The sequence below is a fragment of the Phoxinus phoxinus genome, assembly GCF_949152265.1.
Source record: "Phoxinus phoxinus genome assembly, chromosome: 14".
NCBI lineage: Eukaryota > Metazoa > Chordata > Actinopteri > Cypriniformes > Leuciscidae > Phoxinus > Phoxinus phoxinus.
This window is the reverse complement of record NC_136889.1, coordinates 14,485,113-14,500,391: the sequence shown is the minus strand read 5'-3', so window position 1 is coordinate 14,500,391 and position 15,279 is coordinate 14,485,113. Positions and strand designations below refer to the sequence as shown.

The window sequence follows — 15,279 nt, the reverse complement described above, 5'->3', positions numbered from 1 at the left end:
CAGAGCCAATGGCGAAATGTAAATGAAAAAAGTAAACAAAAATATTTGCCATATTATTTATTTGCCTATTTATCTGCCCGTTTTGTTTGCCAGATGTGGCTAGTATGCTAAGATCTCATACTCTTTGGTTCACATAGATTTTTGTGGATGCCAATGGACTGAGAGACAGATCAAGAGTAAAGGCATGCACTGACCCACCACCTGGATGGGAATAAAATCGGGTTTCTTGCCTTGTTGATAGTTCTAAATTAAATGGCATGCATTTCTCAGATATGGTTGTAATCATTATTATCCTCTTACTTTCCTCTGGGACAGTCTCTGCAAATCGCTGTTGAGTAATTAATGTAAAAGAAATGTGAGCATTATAAACGAAATTATTTTGTCTCCGTGCATTCTCTTCGAAGGCATGTTTAAAACGCACAAAAGACCCTAAAAAGCACAAGGAGACACCATAAAACACCCCAGTGCAAGCAACATTACTTCACGTTGTTCACAAAGACGAATATATATTTGACACATCAGGAAATCTGACTGCCCAAGATTAATTATAGGCCTTGTCGTGTCGACTGTGACCACCTTAAGTCTACATATCCCACTGAATATAAGTTTTACCTCAAAGGACGGAAAGAGGCGAAATGGGAATGCTCTTAAAATCCCTGGTAAGTCAAGTCTTGCCTTCTTTAAGGAATTTTAAGCTTCAGCAGTTCAGGCACATTCGCAGACTGAAAATTAATATTAATGGCTAGATTTCACAATGTGGCATTATCACACCGAGCGATGGGTGGGCATGCCATCTGGGTTTTGGCAGGTATTAGATATAATCAAAGGGATTACGTCTCTGTGGGCGAAATTATAAACGTGAGTACTGGTTATTCTGCGAAAAGGAACGGCGTGTGAGTGAGAGACAGAGAAAATCAGATTACCCCTGATTGTTGACTGCATGGGGACACATGCTGTATGATATAAAGACTACAATTATTGTATTAAAAAAAAACTTTAATAGAACAAAAGACAAAGTAAAACACATCCTTGAAATATTATTGCGTAATCGTTGTTATTTCAAGGTGACGCGCTTCACGAGTTCATGCCAGTCGGTGGTTATACTGTTGTTAATCTTACATAAATAGGATGATGAATGGAACCACACTATAGGGACGCAAGTCGTTTATCTGTTGAGTTAAGTCTTTCGTTTATTTTCATGTTCATAGATTGCGCATTGAGGCAGTATAAGTTCATAATCACTTAAGAGATGTTGTTGCTTGTGTGAATGTGAAAAATGTGTGAAACAATAAGGCAGTGGGGATATTCAACACATCTACACATAGGCCTATGCGTTAACCAACAACACAGCTCACATCCCCATGAGGATGGCTGTCATATTTGCTTTCACGCTAAACTTAGATTTAACGCAATTAGTTATCAATGACATTGAAGACATTCAAGTTTTTACAATAACCCGTGTTATTAAAACTAGTAGGCTAAGATAAATTGCTTTGTCTGTAATGTGAAAATGCACCAAAATAAGCGGGATAAACATTGCATTATTAATAATAAAAGTGAATTATGTAAGTGGGATAAAAGGATAAACATTGGAGTCATTAAAGAGGTTTCTGATGGTCGACATGAATCGCGGAGTTTGAGAGATGAAGTCAGAGAAAAAGCAATGTGTCGTGTTCCAGGCTCCCTCTGCTGTTCAGAAGTAAGAGGACCTGACAAAAAGAAATGAACGTATCCTACTGAGAAGTGAATGAACCAACTTGATTTTATGACATTACAGACCATTAAATTAAACACAACGGAGAAAAAAAATATATAAACACAACTTTTTACAGCGATATACGTCTGGGATTTAAAACTGAAATCTGGTTTTTAATTACACCGTGAAGCTTCTTTTCATCATATATTTGATTTGTTTTGCAGTTGAGTTACTTGTAAAGAATGGTTTGTTATTTAATTGCAAGGTTGACTAATTCTGTTTATGATTTTACCATTTGCTAAAGCTAAAGACTATAGACTACAAAACGCACTGCAGTGTGACGATTGTGGAGAAAGGGACGTGAAGGTTTATACAATTATTGGTTTTGTTCTTGACAAAGAGGAGGGTGATCATCTTTTGTTATAATAAGACAATATGAAAATTAAAAGGTCCAAGTTCTAACATTTTTTCTATGAAAGCTTTTTATAATTGCATTAGACATAAATTCTGCAAATCGTCCAAAACAAGGCAAACATTAAAGATTATTTCCTATATTTTAGTAATTTAAATGCATTTTCTATTAAGAATTAATCGCACTGCATTGCAGTTTTTTCTGGAACTGAACATTATAAGTCACTTGAGTTTTGATATACAAAGAAACGAAATTTCAAATATCACGAATCAGAGATGCAATGTTTGCAATTTATTACTTGGTCCGAATATCTTTGCTTACCACTTGCATCCAGCAATAATTTGGCTAGTTGACTGACTTGATTTCACTAATCAGACTGAGGAATTCTGGCCGTTATAATTGCTTCAGAACCATGGACAGCGACTACGCGAAATCTACTCTTGCAAATGCTTCTCACACAAACTCTGCCATTAAAAAAACGTCTCTGTAAACACGGGAGACATGCTCAGGGAAGGTTTCACGGCTCACGATACTGCTGAAGAATTCACTCCATGAGCTGTTACCGCGGGATGACCATCTAAAAAATATAAATATCTTTCTATCTGAAAACTGATTCGGATTACATTACTAAATGCTTTCCTGGATACTGAGGCTATCTGTATACATACCTCGGTTAAGAGAACGAGGAACACTTTCAGCTGTTTACCTGTTGAAAAGAAGAAAAGAAAAGAAAAGAAAAGAAAAGAAAAGAAAATACAACATGCAGGCTTCACTCTGCAGTAGCCTATAGAAGTGTTATGTTGCCATCAATGCCATGTTAAAATACATAATTAAATACAGTGGTTTCTAATATAATATTGTCTTAGCCATTTATCTCAGTCATATTCCTTTTGATTCTTCACAAAGTGCTTTTTGTTACCGTTTCATTCGGTTACTTTGTTCATTCGGACCTTTTACTTTCTGCTTCGAACATTTTCTTTGGAAATGCTGTTCATCTAAAATAAAGTGTTCTTGAAATGTTTGTGAGATGATAATTGAAATTTGAAATGGTGTTAAAATGTTGTAATTAATAAAGAAAATGTCGTTGTGAGGGTCGTTTCTTGGTCTTAAATGAGCCAATAACATCCAGCATGAAAAACGCAATAAAGTAAGAATTTATACAATCGACTGCAGCACTATAGAATGTTGAAATGTTGACCAACGTGGTTTTGAGGGAAAAGTGTGATAAATCACACTGAAATATAACGATTTGAGAATGTCAATGTGAAAGCACAGCAGAAAGCTTGATTAACAATTTAAAGCTGTGCGTTTTTTTTACACCTTTAACAAGATCCAGTATAAATATAGCCATCATTCATTTTTAACGATCGAGTAATTTTATTCTTCAAGTCACTGGAACTCAATCATTGTAAATTTGTAACATTATCATGTATAAATATATTTTCATAAGTATAAACTTTGTAGTATTAGGCTACATAAAATAAATTCTTTCCATTTCCTTAAATTATTTAAAATTTATTTTAAATAGGGGGGTGATCGTTCATTACGACTATCTATCTATCTATATATCTATCTATCTATCTATCTATCATCAAGTCGTGAATGGTGTAAATTTTTCTTGCACAATAAAGTAAAATATAATACAGCAAAGGTGTGATTATATGTGAAAATAGCATTTTGCATACACATGTGTGCAGGCTGATATTATGGTGACAAGACTACAAAAATTAAAATAATAATTTACTACAACACCATATAGGCTACCACAACAAAACAGTATTGGTAAAATAACTCTCACGTAACATTTCCTGTTCTGGTTTTCATTGGAGAGCCTGCTGGACGTCATCACGCCACACCACTGGCATTGAGCCACTAGATGGTGCTGTGGATAAGCGATTACGCACGGCACGCACATTCTTTGGAACAATCTTGCCAAAGCCTGGCTTGTGTCTAGTCATAACATTTGCCAAAGCTCGTATTAAACTAGAACTATTACGCTTCATCAAACGGAGCAGATAAAGCCCATTATAACCCTGAATTAGTGTCCCATTTGTTCGTAAATAAATGTATTCCCTATAACAGGGGTTTTCAAACCAAGTGGACTCAGGGGAGTGGTAGGGAGTCTGGAAACGTTTAGGGAAAACAGATAATAAATAAATAAATAAATAAAATATTAGAAATAAGAATAAATATCTAAATAAACAAAGTTAGCCTAAATAAATGATTTTTATATAACAACGCAAATGAGATTATAATAAATACAATTATTCAAATAAACAAATTAAATTAATTATAGGCTATAATTAATAAATTAATAAACAAACGAACCTAAGGCAATTTAATAGAAACGAAATATTTTCCAAATTATATTTTACATAGCCTATATTTGCAATATTCATTTATTTATCACGGTATAAACTAGCCTGTTCATACAACAAGAAAATATAAAGCTGCCTTTTCAATTTTAGGTCACTCAGAAGAAGGAGGGAAGGTCGTTGAGGCGTATGAGTGAGTCTGAAAGGTGATTTAAAGCCATTTCCAAACTATTTAAAATGTATCACACGCTTTAATGTAGGCTTGAAGCAGGCCGTATGACTCCAAAATCAAAGAGATCTGATTTATAACAGACACGTGTATCCATATCAGTGTAATATACGGATAGACAAGTATTATAAACAATAAGACGTTATTTGTTGCCAAATGTTCAATACTAGCTAAATACAGAGGAGTAGGCTAGACCCTGTATATTTTTCCACAGAAGAAGATTTCTGTAGGCTATTCTTGGGAAGCTTTTTAATGTCGTTTGTTATTTGTTCAACTACACAACCCATCAGTAGCCTAGCCTACTGTCCAAATAAGGTTTCAGAATCGGCAATCCCACCTATTATGTTGAAAAAGGACCAAACTTGTCATGCAGTCGGTTACTAGGCCTACTTACGCAGTTTTGGTCACGTGATGCTGCCAGATAGTAAGGGGCACGTTGTCACAAATGGCCATCGTGTGTTCAAAATACTTTCTTTGTCCAGGCCAGTAACTGAGGGGTAACAAAAATCTTAAAATACATGTATGCTTTGACTTTTTTTTAAATAAACCAACTGTGAGAAATATCCAACCGAATAACAACAAGCACCGATCTCTTCAGGATTCCTACTTTTTACCAGAGAGTGCAGATTTTCTTCAATAATATGAAAAAAATAATGTTTGATAGTCGTCTCGCATGCTGCTCTGCTCACTGTAGTCCAATAAAATCGTGATTGATATTTGAAAACATTCATCTGCTAGTGTCAGGGCGCAGAGCATGTCGGGAAATGTCTGTCCGGTGGGCGCCATATTGGAGCAACAACTATTGTTATAAATTGAGACGGGGCTGCTGCTGGCTGAGTTTACATGTTTTCTGCGCGTTTGTTCTGAAAATAAGTGGATATTTATACGCAAGGTCATGAAAGAGATGTCAACGTAAGTGTTCCATGCCCCAAAGTGATTTTATTAGGGTAAACGGGTTAATTGTTGATTTAAAAAAAATGTCATGCTAGGCTAGTTTAGCCAGTTTATTAAGATAACGGTGAGAGAATGCAGACTGTAGCTGATAAACGGCCTGACTGTGTGTTTTTAATTTAATACATGATTACATGACAGTGGTTAAATACACGCAAGGTTTAGGTCGTTGCATTTAAACAAAGTATTTTAGTGGTGTTTGTCAAGTAATCTTGTCTTTGTTTACACAAACATTGGGCAATGCACGGTTCTTTCAATGCTTGTTTACGTTTCATGAAACGAAGCGTATTTGAATGTACAATATGATTTGCCATTGTTTATATCGAGTTAAGCCTATACACATACATATTTAAGTTACTTATTACTATTTTGATTTGGACTGTTTACAGCACTCCCTCATTTAAAAAAAAAAGTAGGCTTTTTTTAGCTCAATACTATTTGATTTATTAATCTTAACATTTAATGTCTCTACATTAAACTTATTAATATTGTCATGATTATGTCTTTATTTGCAGGACTGGTGACAGTACGCTTGGCGGGCAGCAGCCTCGGAAACATTATGGCATCACATCTTCAATCAGCATGGCCTTTCCCAGAGAGATAGACCATATCTACACTCAAAAGCTCACTGAGGCTATGAAACCATTTGGAGTGTTTGAGGGTGAAGATGAACTCAATCACAGGTGAGGCCTTTCATTTATGTAACTTCTCAGTGGTTAGAGACAGGGGTTTGTCCATTGCAAACTGCCACATGTTTGTTGCTATCTGTCTAGTGTCTTTGATGAAAGTACCAACACAAACCTTTGAGGGATCTTTACAGTCAACACATCTGGAGCTATCTGTTTTTGCAAAATGTTCTTTTTATTGGTCTTTGAAAGTTTGATGTGAACTTTTTATTATTTTTGACATTGGAAACTGTATGACTGTTTGGACAGTGAAACAATCAACACTATCTAGTCCTTAAATGACCATGTGTACTCTCTCTCTCCATGTTACTTTAATCCAGATATCCCTGTTTATTTGTCAGCTAAGTCCGTCAGATGGATTGAAATATTTGTTAAAACTACAATCATACTTGAGCATTTTTGTATGTTTCAGAAAGGCAACAAGCCCATTGCATTATGTGTTGAATTTTCACAGTTAAAAAAAATAAAATAAAATGTAGTACCCCATAGAAAGCCAAGTTTTATTAAAATCCTGTCTTGCCAGCATTGAATTGCCCCTTTAAGGTTGTCATTTTTGAGGTTTCACCCTCCAACATTTAGTCACTCCTATAAGTGTGTGAACTTGAGAGGCAGGCTACGACTGATTTAAACCAAAGATTTGCTTAAAATCTTGCTGACAAGTTTTTTAGTGCCCTGGAATTGAAACGCAGGGTGGCAGCCTCCAGTTATGTGGTGTCTGTGCTTGGCTTAGGTGTCACTGTGACATAGCAGTAACCACTTGATAATCATGGGACCAGCACTGACCCTGAAAATATTGTAAAATATTATTGAGTGTTATTTGTTCCTTGGTGGAACATACCATTTAAAATATGTATGCAATTGCTTACCATGTAGTGCATAATAAAATAATTAAATTCTATATATAATTAGATTTTTCTTTTGATAACTAGAATATTTGAACATTTTACATAATTACTTATTGTACATGTAGAGTATGTATGTGCAAATACGTAGTGTAGGCCTATAAGCTAAGCTATCAGGCTAATTGTGTATCTGTATGCTATCTATTCTAGTATGTGTAAGTGAACTAAACGAACTTTAATTGTCATTAAAACGTAGTTCAAACATAACATAAAACATTTACATTTAATCATTTAGCAGACGCTTTTATCCAAAGTGACTTGCAACTGACTCAAAACACAATTTTGTAAAATTGTAAGCAGGCTCTAAAGAGTACCTATTGGAGTCATGAGACCTGATTTCTCATGACGCTTCATCTTGCATAAAAACATAAAATTAGAAAAAATATTGCAATCTTGCCATACCCTGGCTCAATTTACTTGCTTTACTTAAAATGTCAAGACAATAAGAAATTGTGCAAAACGCTCATGTTACAGATTTTTGCATACACAATTTAAAGAAAAAAAAGATTTGTATCCCATATTTAGCTTAAGTCATGAACTTCTAACAATTTGGCATACAAACTAGTTTTTGCAGAGTGTCTTCTGTGTTTGTAATGACTAAGAGATATGTTTGTGTCTGTATAGGCTTGCAGTTCTTGGGAAGCTGAATTCATTTGTTAAGGAGTGGATTTCAGAAATCAGTGAAACAAAGGTAAATACTACAGGTCTCTTGGCCTGTTATGTCATCGTCACATCACCTGTTATGTCAAGAATTACAAGTTGCTTTTCTAAATCATCTCTTTTGCCTCACAGAATCTTCCACCAGCAGTAGCGAATGTTGGTGGCAAAATCTTTACTTTTGGGTCATATAGGTTGGGAGTGCACACAAAAGGTACATTTGATGAGCTTTCTTGTACTGTAAAGCAGCAGGAAATTCTAAAAGACTTTCTTAACTTGCAGATCTTTTAAATTATAAAGAGGAATATGTAACCTTTGCATATCAATATTTTTTTTTTCCTTTAGGTGCTGATATAGATGCTTTGTGTGTTGCCCCACGTCATGTTGAAAGAACTGACTTTTTTTCATCTTTCTTCGAAAAACTAAAACGGCATGATGAGATTAAGGATCTACGGGTGAGTACCTTTTCCATTACTCATAATTTCTGCCACTGCTTTGGTTTAAGAGTGACTTTATCTTGTGTATAATTCCTGTTTAGGCTGTGGAGGATGCGTTTGTGCCAGTGATCAAATTCAAGTTTGATGGCATTGAGGTAAAGCATTTGATGATGAATTGTTTATGATATACGCCTGCATGATATGTATTGATTAACTTTTTTTCTTCACCCCCTCAGATTGATCTGCTGTTTGCCAGGCTCGCGCTACAGTCCATTCCTGATAACCTGGACCTAAGAGGAGACTCCCTCCTCAGAAACTTGGACATCAGATGCATTCGCAGTCTAAACGGTAATAACCTTTGAGGTTTTATGTTTTAATGTCACATGTACAGTCTTCATTTCTCTATTATTTCATAGATTTAGTTGTTTTGTACATTTTGCAGGTTGCCGTGTTACGGATGAGATCCTATATTTGGTGCCTAATAAAGAGAATTTCAGATTAACATTGAGAGCGATTAAATTGTGGGCCAAACGTAAGTGTGATTTAAATTATTGCCTTTTTTATTCTTCTTATTATTATTATTATTGATCAAGTAGAGGAGGACAGAAATGATGGGTAGAACATGGTGAAATGGGACAGGGAAATGACTTGATAAATGCTTCACACTCATGAGCACCACAGATCAATGTGTCCTAACATGTTAACCACAAGTTTCTGATGTCTGGTTTGAAATTCTGATCTCTCTTATTCTAAATCTTGGCTTTGCTAAGAATGCAATTCACTGACTTTTTTTCTTTTCTTTTTTAGGCCGTGGAATCTATTCCAACATGTTAGGTTTTCTGGGTGGAGTGTCCTGGGCTATGCTGGTGGCCAGAACATGTCAGCTTTACCCAAATGCTGTTGCCGCCACACTTGTGCACAAGTTCTTTCTGGTCTTCTCTAAATGGTGAGGTCACAGCACATGTGGTTCATATGGTGGAACTGAAACTTCACGTATCGTGTGCTGTTAAAGTCTAGTCCATATCCGGCAGTCATGGAATGTCCATTGCTTTACCCACTCTCATCTCTTCACTGCATGTTCTTTTCTTTTCTTTTTTTTATTTATTTTTGTCAAATTTTTACTTCATTAGGGAATGGCCAAACCCTGTGCTTTTAAAACAACCCGAAGACAGCAATTTGAATCTGCCCGTCTGGGATCCGCGGGTTAGTATTATGTTCATTGTATACGGTTTTTATAGGCTTTATGAAAGTTTTCTGATTCCACTCTACCATCTGTTGTTTTACTTTCAGGTGAATCCATCAGACAGGTATCACCTGATGCCAATCATCACGCCTGCATACCCACAACAGAACTCAACCTACAACGTGTCTACTTCCACACGCACCATCATGAGTGAAGAGTTCAAGAATGGTATGTAATTTAAATCAAAGCAGGTCAGATAATGGCCATCTCCCTTGACTGACCATTGCTCATGTTTCCAATTTTTCTGTTTTAAGGTCTCACTGTTACTGATGAAATTCTTCTGGGCAAAGCCGACTGGTCCAAGTTGTTTGAACCTCCCAACTTTTTCCAGAAGTACAAGTAAGGGGTTATCCATAGTGTCGTATCAGATATCAATTCCAGTAAAGATTGAACTTAATGTTGGTTTGTTTGTTGCAGGCATTACATTGTCCTTACTGCCAGTGCATCCACTGAGGAAAACCATCTAGAGTGGTAAAATCTTAGAAAAAATTAATTTCTTGCTGCTTTTTTTGTGCGTCTGCAAAAACTGTTCTAACTTTAATTGGACTTAGTAATATTTGTCAGAGATTTAAAATGTACCCCCCAAAAAGGACTATAGTTTGACTTGCTTGTATGGGTTTGTACTAAAATGTTTTCATTCCACTTAAACCACATTACAATAATAATAGAAAGGCTACACTTAAACTCAAATTCACAATCTACATTCTGAAATCATTTCATTGGGTTCTGTTTCTGGAACCACAGACTCCTCAAATAATGATGTTCTTGCCTCCACAGGATTGGACTGGTGGAATCAAAGATAAGAGTGTTGGTTGGAAATTTGGAGCGCAATGAGTACATCACCCTTGCTCATGTCAACCCACAGTCTTTTCCTGGTTCAAAAGAGAACCGCAATGAGTAAGTAATAGATAGGTGGGTGGGTGGCGTGACCAACAAATTGTCTAGGTATAAGACATTTTATATCACAATATAATGTTTGTTTGTTTTTGTTTTCTTTGTCGGGTTTAAATGCTATATTCATTCATAGTGAAAATGCTCTGCATTTCAAATAAACATGTGGTACCATTTTTGCATAATAATAGAAAGAAATATTTTACAAGTGAAATGTATTTAATGTAAAAAAAAAAATCTGGAACTTGTTGGACGCAAATTATGATTTTATCATACGAAGTGCCTATGTAAAAGACAATCTCGTTATACGTAAGGTAATGATTCTTGTAAATGCAAAGCAGTCTTACACAGATTTATATTTATCATGGTGCAGACCGTATGGCAAAATCTCTACCAGTTGCCATTTCTATTTTTGTACTTTATCTATCGTATTGTCATCCTGCCATAATAAACATATGAGGCTAATGTTTTGTTCATTAAGGCACAAGGACAGATGATGCGAGGACATATTTTATATTTGTTCTCAGGGTTTCAGCTTCTGCTTCATACAACCACCTTTAATCACCATTTTACAATGCAAATATTTATTTTGCTGATATCTAATGGCCTCTATATAGGGACTAATAAAGAGAAATTAAAAGTGTTTTAAATTTGCGTGCTGTTTTTTCACAGGAATGAATTTGTTGCCATGTGGTTTATTGGAATCAGCTTCAAAAAACTGGACAATTCTGACTGTGTGAATATTGACTTGACCTATGACATCCAGTCCTTCACCGATACTGGTAAGCTGCTCCGCCTGTGCATTCTGTTTTCCTCCATTGTCCTGTTAAAGTTACTGGTTATTATACTGGTTATAACTACTGGATGTAGTTTAGGACACTTGTTGTCTTTTAAGGTCTAAAACCTGGATTTCCTTTGTAGTTTATAGGCAGGCCAGCAACATCAACATGCTGAAGGATGGCATGACTATTGAAGCCACACATGTGAAGAAGAAACAGTTGCATCATTACCTGCCTCCTGAACTTGTGCAGAGGAAGAAGAAGGTAAAACCACAGTCTTCTAGTTTACATTAATGATCAATGCTCTTGGTCTCTAAAGAAGCTATATCTATAACCTATCTCTATCTCTTGGCAGAGTTTGGGAGATATAAGCCGAAGCTCAAATGGTGGTGGGTCGAAGCGGTGTTCGCTGGATGGCAGTCAGCTGGACAGCTCCAGGGACACAGACATCGGCACCCCGTTCAGCTCGCCTACACCAGTCAGCCAACCATGCCAACCAGTCTCCACACCTGAAGACAGGTAGTGTCACTGATTGGGATGAAATGATTGTGATTTATTGTACCTGATTTAGCTGGTTTACACCAAAGGATTCTAAGGGATTCCCTCACCATGGGACTGAAATGGCTATTTTTAATTGATTGTATCACACGTGTCTTTTAACAGGCTTTTAAGAGGTCAAGGGGTTGGAAGAGAAAACTATTTTCTTTTTCTCTTGCTTCAGTGCACAAATGATAAATGTCACAAATTGCAGGGTTGTGGTCAAGCAAATTTTATGGTCAACCACATGAAATGCAAAAATATCAGTTGCCGTAGTGTAAAAATTATTTTACATAAAATTAACTTATTTACAATTACCTAATTTGAGTTAATAATTACCTAATTAACAATGACAGTATTTTTTAACCTTCTGCTTCTTTTGTATTAACACTTTCTTTTATCTCCCTCTTTTTTTCAGTAGTATCAGCCCACCCAGTCATCCAGTCCTTGTGTTCATGGACAGCCCACCAGCATCAGAATTGTCGCCTCCAAAACCAGAACAAGGAATGTCCATTCCAGTCATCGGCTCCAGTAAGTGCCGCCATATCTTCTGTTATGGACTTGTTCCTGTTTTTCTAATGGGGAAACATTTGTTGGTGTTTTTGTAAGTTACAATTCATTCTGATTCCACTCATTTAGTACTTTTTTCTTTTCAGAGCCCGTCGCCACTCCAGTTGCCAAGCCCCCAACACCTCCCGCTGGCAACACCATTCCTACAGTGGTGGGCCGCAGTGTGATACCACGCATTACCTCTTCCTCCCCTAGCCCAACTGACCTGCCCAACAGTGTCAATGGAGCACCAAAGAGACCTCACTCTCCATCTCTGGAGGATCCACCTAAGAGGCACAAAGACACGGAGGTCTCGCAAAGCATTTTTTTATACCATTCAAAAGCATACAAAAAAAAAGAAATGGTCAAAATGGAATAATCCAACCCAGTCTTAACTTCAAGCAGTCTTTAATATGTGAATGAATATGCTTCAGGTGTTTTCTGATGACTCTGCGTTTAAAGAACCGAATCCTCCACCTAGCAATGGCTTGGATGGTGATGATGGGCAAACAGTGGTGAGTGTGTGTGTTTTTTTTTTTCTTCATGTTTATTGCATTTACCACAGGTGTACACCACAATTGGATCATTTCACTGAAACTGTTTGCTTGCATCAACACAATAAGACCTCACGCAATGTTTGTGCAAAAACAAATTTCCTGAAACCCCCCTCCCCCTCTCTCTTTGCCACAGGAGGGTTTTGCAGCAACCAAACCTATGCCAATACCAACAATCGATACATCAAGATCACAGGTAATTGACATGCAATTATTATCATAATTTAATGTCAAAATTGGAATTAATTTAACAGTCTTTTGTGTTTTCAGAGACTATCCAGTAAAGAGCTTCCGGATGCATCTTCCCCAATCCCCACAAGCAACCTCCGTGTGATTAAAAATTCAATCAGGCTCACCCTTAACCGATAACAGTGAGCTATCTACAGGTGACGTGAATTGTTACTGTTGCTGGCACTCTTGGGTTTGCCCTTTAATCTATTTTTCCCCTTTTCTTGAGCATTTGTCTACACAGGTTTTCCTAAAGAGTGGAACCACACCTGTGTAACAGCAGTGCTGCTTTTAAACTGCTACTGATATTTGGCTGGTCTTCCTGCTTGTTAAAGAGTTGGTGTAAAGTATTGATTTTTTTTTTTTTTCTTCCCAAGTAGTTTTTTTTTATGGCTTACTGTGTCCGAATGCTTGCTTAGACATCTATTTGAGCTTTTGAAACAACTTGTACAGTAGAGTAGTTTGTAAATAACTTTAAAAATCATTGTTAGTCTTTCTATGCCACCTTAATGTAGTTTTTATTAACAAAAAAAGTTGAAAAAAAAATTGTCCTGTTTGTCACTGTAAATGAGATTCTTTGTTTGTCCAAAGGTTTTCCTTGCAGTCTTTTTGTAATGGCTGTATTGGTTCTGGTACAGTTTCTGGGAGGACCTTTTGTGTGGGGTGCGTATGTGTGCGAGTGTGTAGATGGACCAGCTTTAGTAACTCAAAACCATGACTCCCATTACCGGTCACAAACACTGCTGCCACTCCATAGTTTCGTTAACAGCTCAGAACAAAAGAGCAGTATTAGATCTGAGATATGGGTTTGTTGGGCCTACATTTCAAAGCAGGTTTGCTTTTACTGTGAGTTTGCTAAATGATAAACGAGTCCATGTTGGTTTTGCGTGTGCATGTGCATGATTGTAATTTCCTGCGTCTAGGGCGTCACCCCCTGCGCCTCCCATGGAGGTCTGAATGGCAGTGTCTCTTGAACTTGAAGAACAGAGACTAAATAAGATTTCTGCCCTCTTTCCATTTATATTCCATTTTTCCTCCTTCATCCTCCCTCCTTTCCACAACCTACTGTCCTGCCCCATTGGGGTTTACAGAGAACATAGGCTTACTATTCATTTTGGGGTTTCTTAACATTTTATTTATTTGTACCATTATAATTTTTTTATATCACATGCATTGCAGTTTAACATCTTTTTTTCTAGACATTCATTTCATCGCTCAGTTTGAATCTTCCTGTTACCTTTTGGACAATTTAAAAAAAAAATCTACTTGTCATATTCTTTTGTAGGGCAAAAGTTGTATTTGAAAGGGTATTTTTGTATGTAATGTAAACTGCCTTCTTTACATTTGAAAACATAAAATTCACAAAACCCCAAATGGCTCTTGTCTTTTTTTCCACTTTTCCAAAACGTTCTTGTTCATGACAACGATAATTTTAAAGAGAAGCTGGATATATACGGTATTCTTTACATGCAGTGTAGGTTATTATGTTGCAACTTCAAGTAATGGTGCCACAGCTTACGATGACGTCTCCTATGGGCTATCCCTGTGACGTAGTTATTACTAGTAAAGTTGTAAACACTCATGTCGCATTGACCACAACTCTCACATAGGATATTTACTAATAAGCTACGAATATCTAAACTGTTACAAAAATATTTACCCACATAGTTAAAGCGTAAATTCTCTCGAAGAAGTGTTATTCTTTCTCTGTTGTTGGAAATAAACTTCCTTGTTCGTGGGAGATTCCCACTGCGTGCAGGGGATTACCCTTTCATGGGTTGATCAGTTGCGTGAACTTTTAGTAAATACAAGCGGCGGCGTCCATTTTAAAGAATAAATATACTGGTCATTCAATCTCTTAAAAAAAAATGCACACTGAGCTAAAGCGTGTCAGAACGAGCTGATGTAGTTTTTCTGTAAGAAGTAGGTCCTTGTTTCTTAAAGGGATAGAAACGGCTGTCAATTCAAAATGCAGAAGAACATCAAGAGTGGAGAAACTCCTAAGTGCCTGACGTACTGAAGTGAGACTTGTAGTATGAAATTAAACTTTTCGTGGGGTTTCAAAAAAAAGTATGCATTTACTTTCCATTTCAACCAAGAAAAAATAAACGCATTAATTATTACAAGTACCTTGACATTTCTCATTTAATTTCTGTCTAATTTGAATTTGACTGCGCACCTCTCAATTCCCTCGTTGGATTGGCTGCGCAAGA

At 36.5% G+C, this 15,279-nt stretch overlaps 2 protein-coding genes across 6 annotated transcripts in view; one reads left to right on the top strand and one right to left on the bottom strand.

The window, feature by feature from the left end:
* Positions 1 to 5,436, bottom strand: part of bcl11aa (BCL11 transcription factor A a) — a 58,471-nt gene extending 53,035 nt beyond the window's left edge. Inside the window, exons 1-2 of one of the 4 annotated variants that reach the window (XM_079635127.1) lie at positions 5,222 to 5,436; positions 5,047 to 5,142 (exon numbers count right to left, since the gene is read on the bottom strand). The gene's annotated coding sequence lies outside the window, so the exon portion shown is untranslated. Of the gene's footprint in view, positions 1 to 5,046 lie in introns of all 4 variants that reach the window. The other 3 variants (XM_079635126.1, XM_079635129.1, XM_079635125.1) reach the window with 3 other exon arrangements.
* Positions 5,395 to 14,438, top strand: papolg (poly(A) polymerase gamma; the record flags this gene model as incomplete). 2 transcript variants are annotated; one of them, XM_079635131.1, is made up of 22 exons in its annotated part: positions 5,395 to 5,564; positions 6,119 to 6,286; positions 7,816 to 7,882; positions 7,984 to 8,062; positions 8,194 to 8,303; positions 8,387 to 8,440; positions 8,522 to 8,633; positions 8,728 to 8,817; positions 9,093 to 9,231; positions 9,416 to 9,488; positions 9,576 to 9,696; positions 9,783 to 9,867; positions 9,946 to 9,999; positions 10,306 to 10,425; positions 11,092 to 11,201; positions 11,341 to 11,462; positions 11,554 to 11,717; positions 12,154 to 12,266; positions 12,392 to 12,594; positions 12,719 to 12,799; positions 12,975 to 13,034; positions 13,109 to 14,438. In XM_079635131.1, the coding sequence occupies exons 1-22, from the start codon at positions 5,548 to 5,550 to the stop codon at positions 13,205 to 13,207; spliced, it is 2,241 nt and encodes a 746-aa protein (XP_079491257.1). In that variant the 5' UTR covers positions 5,395 to 5,547. The 2 variants fall into 2 exon arrangements, with proteins under 2 accessions (XP_079491257.1, XP_079491258.1); XM_079635132.1 differs by lacking the exons at positions 9,416 to 9,488; positions 9,576 to 9,696; positions 9,783 to 9,867; ... (8 more) ...; positions 12,975 to 13,034; positions 13,109 to 14,438 and having other exon boundaries at positions 5,409 to 5,564; positions 9,093 to 9,235.
* Positions 14,439 to 15,279: the final 841 nt, after the last annotated feature.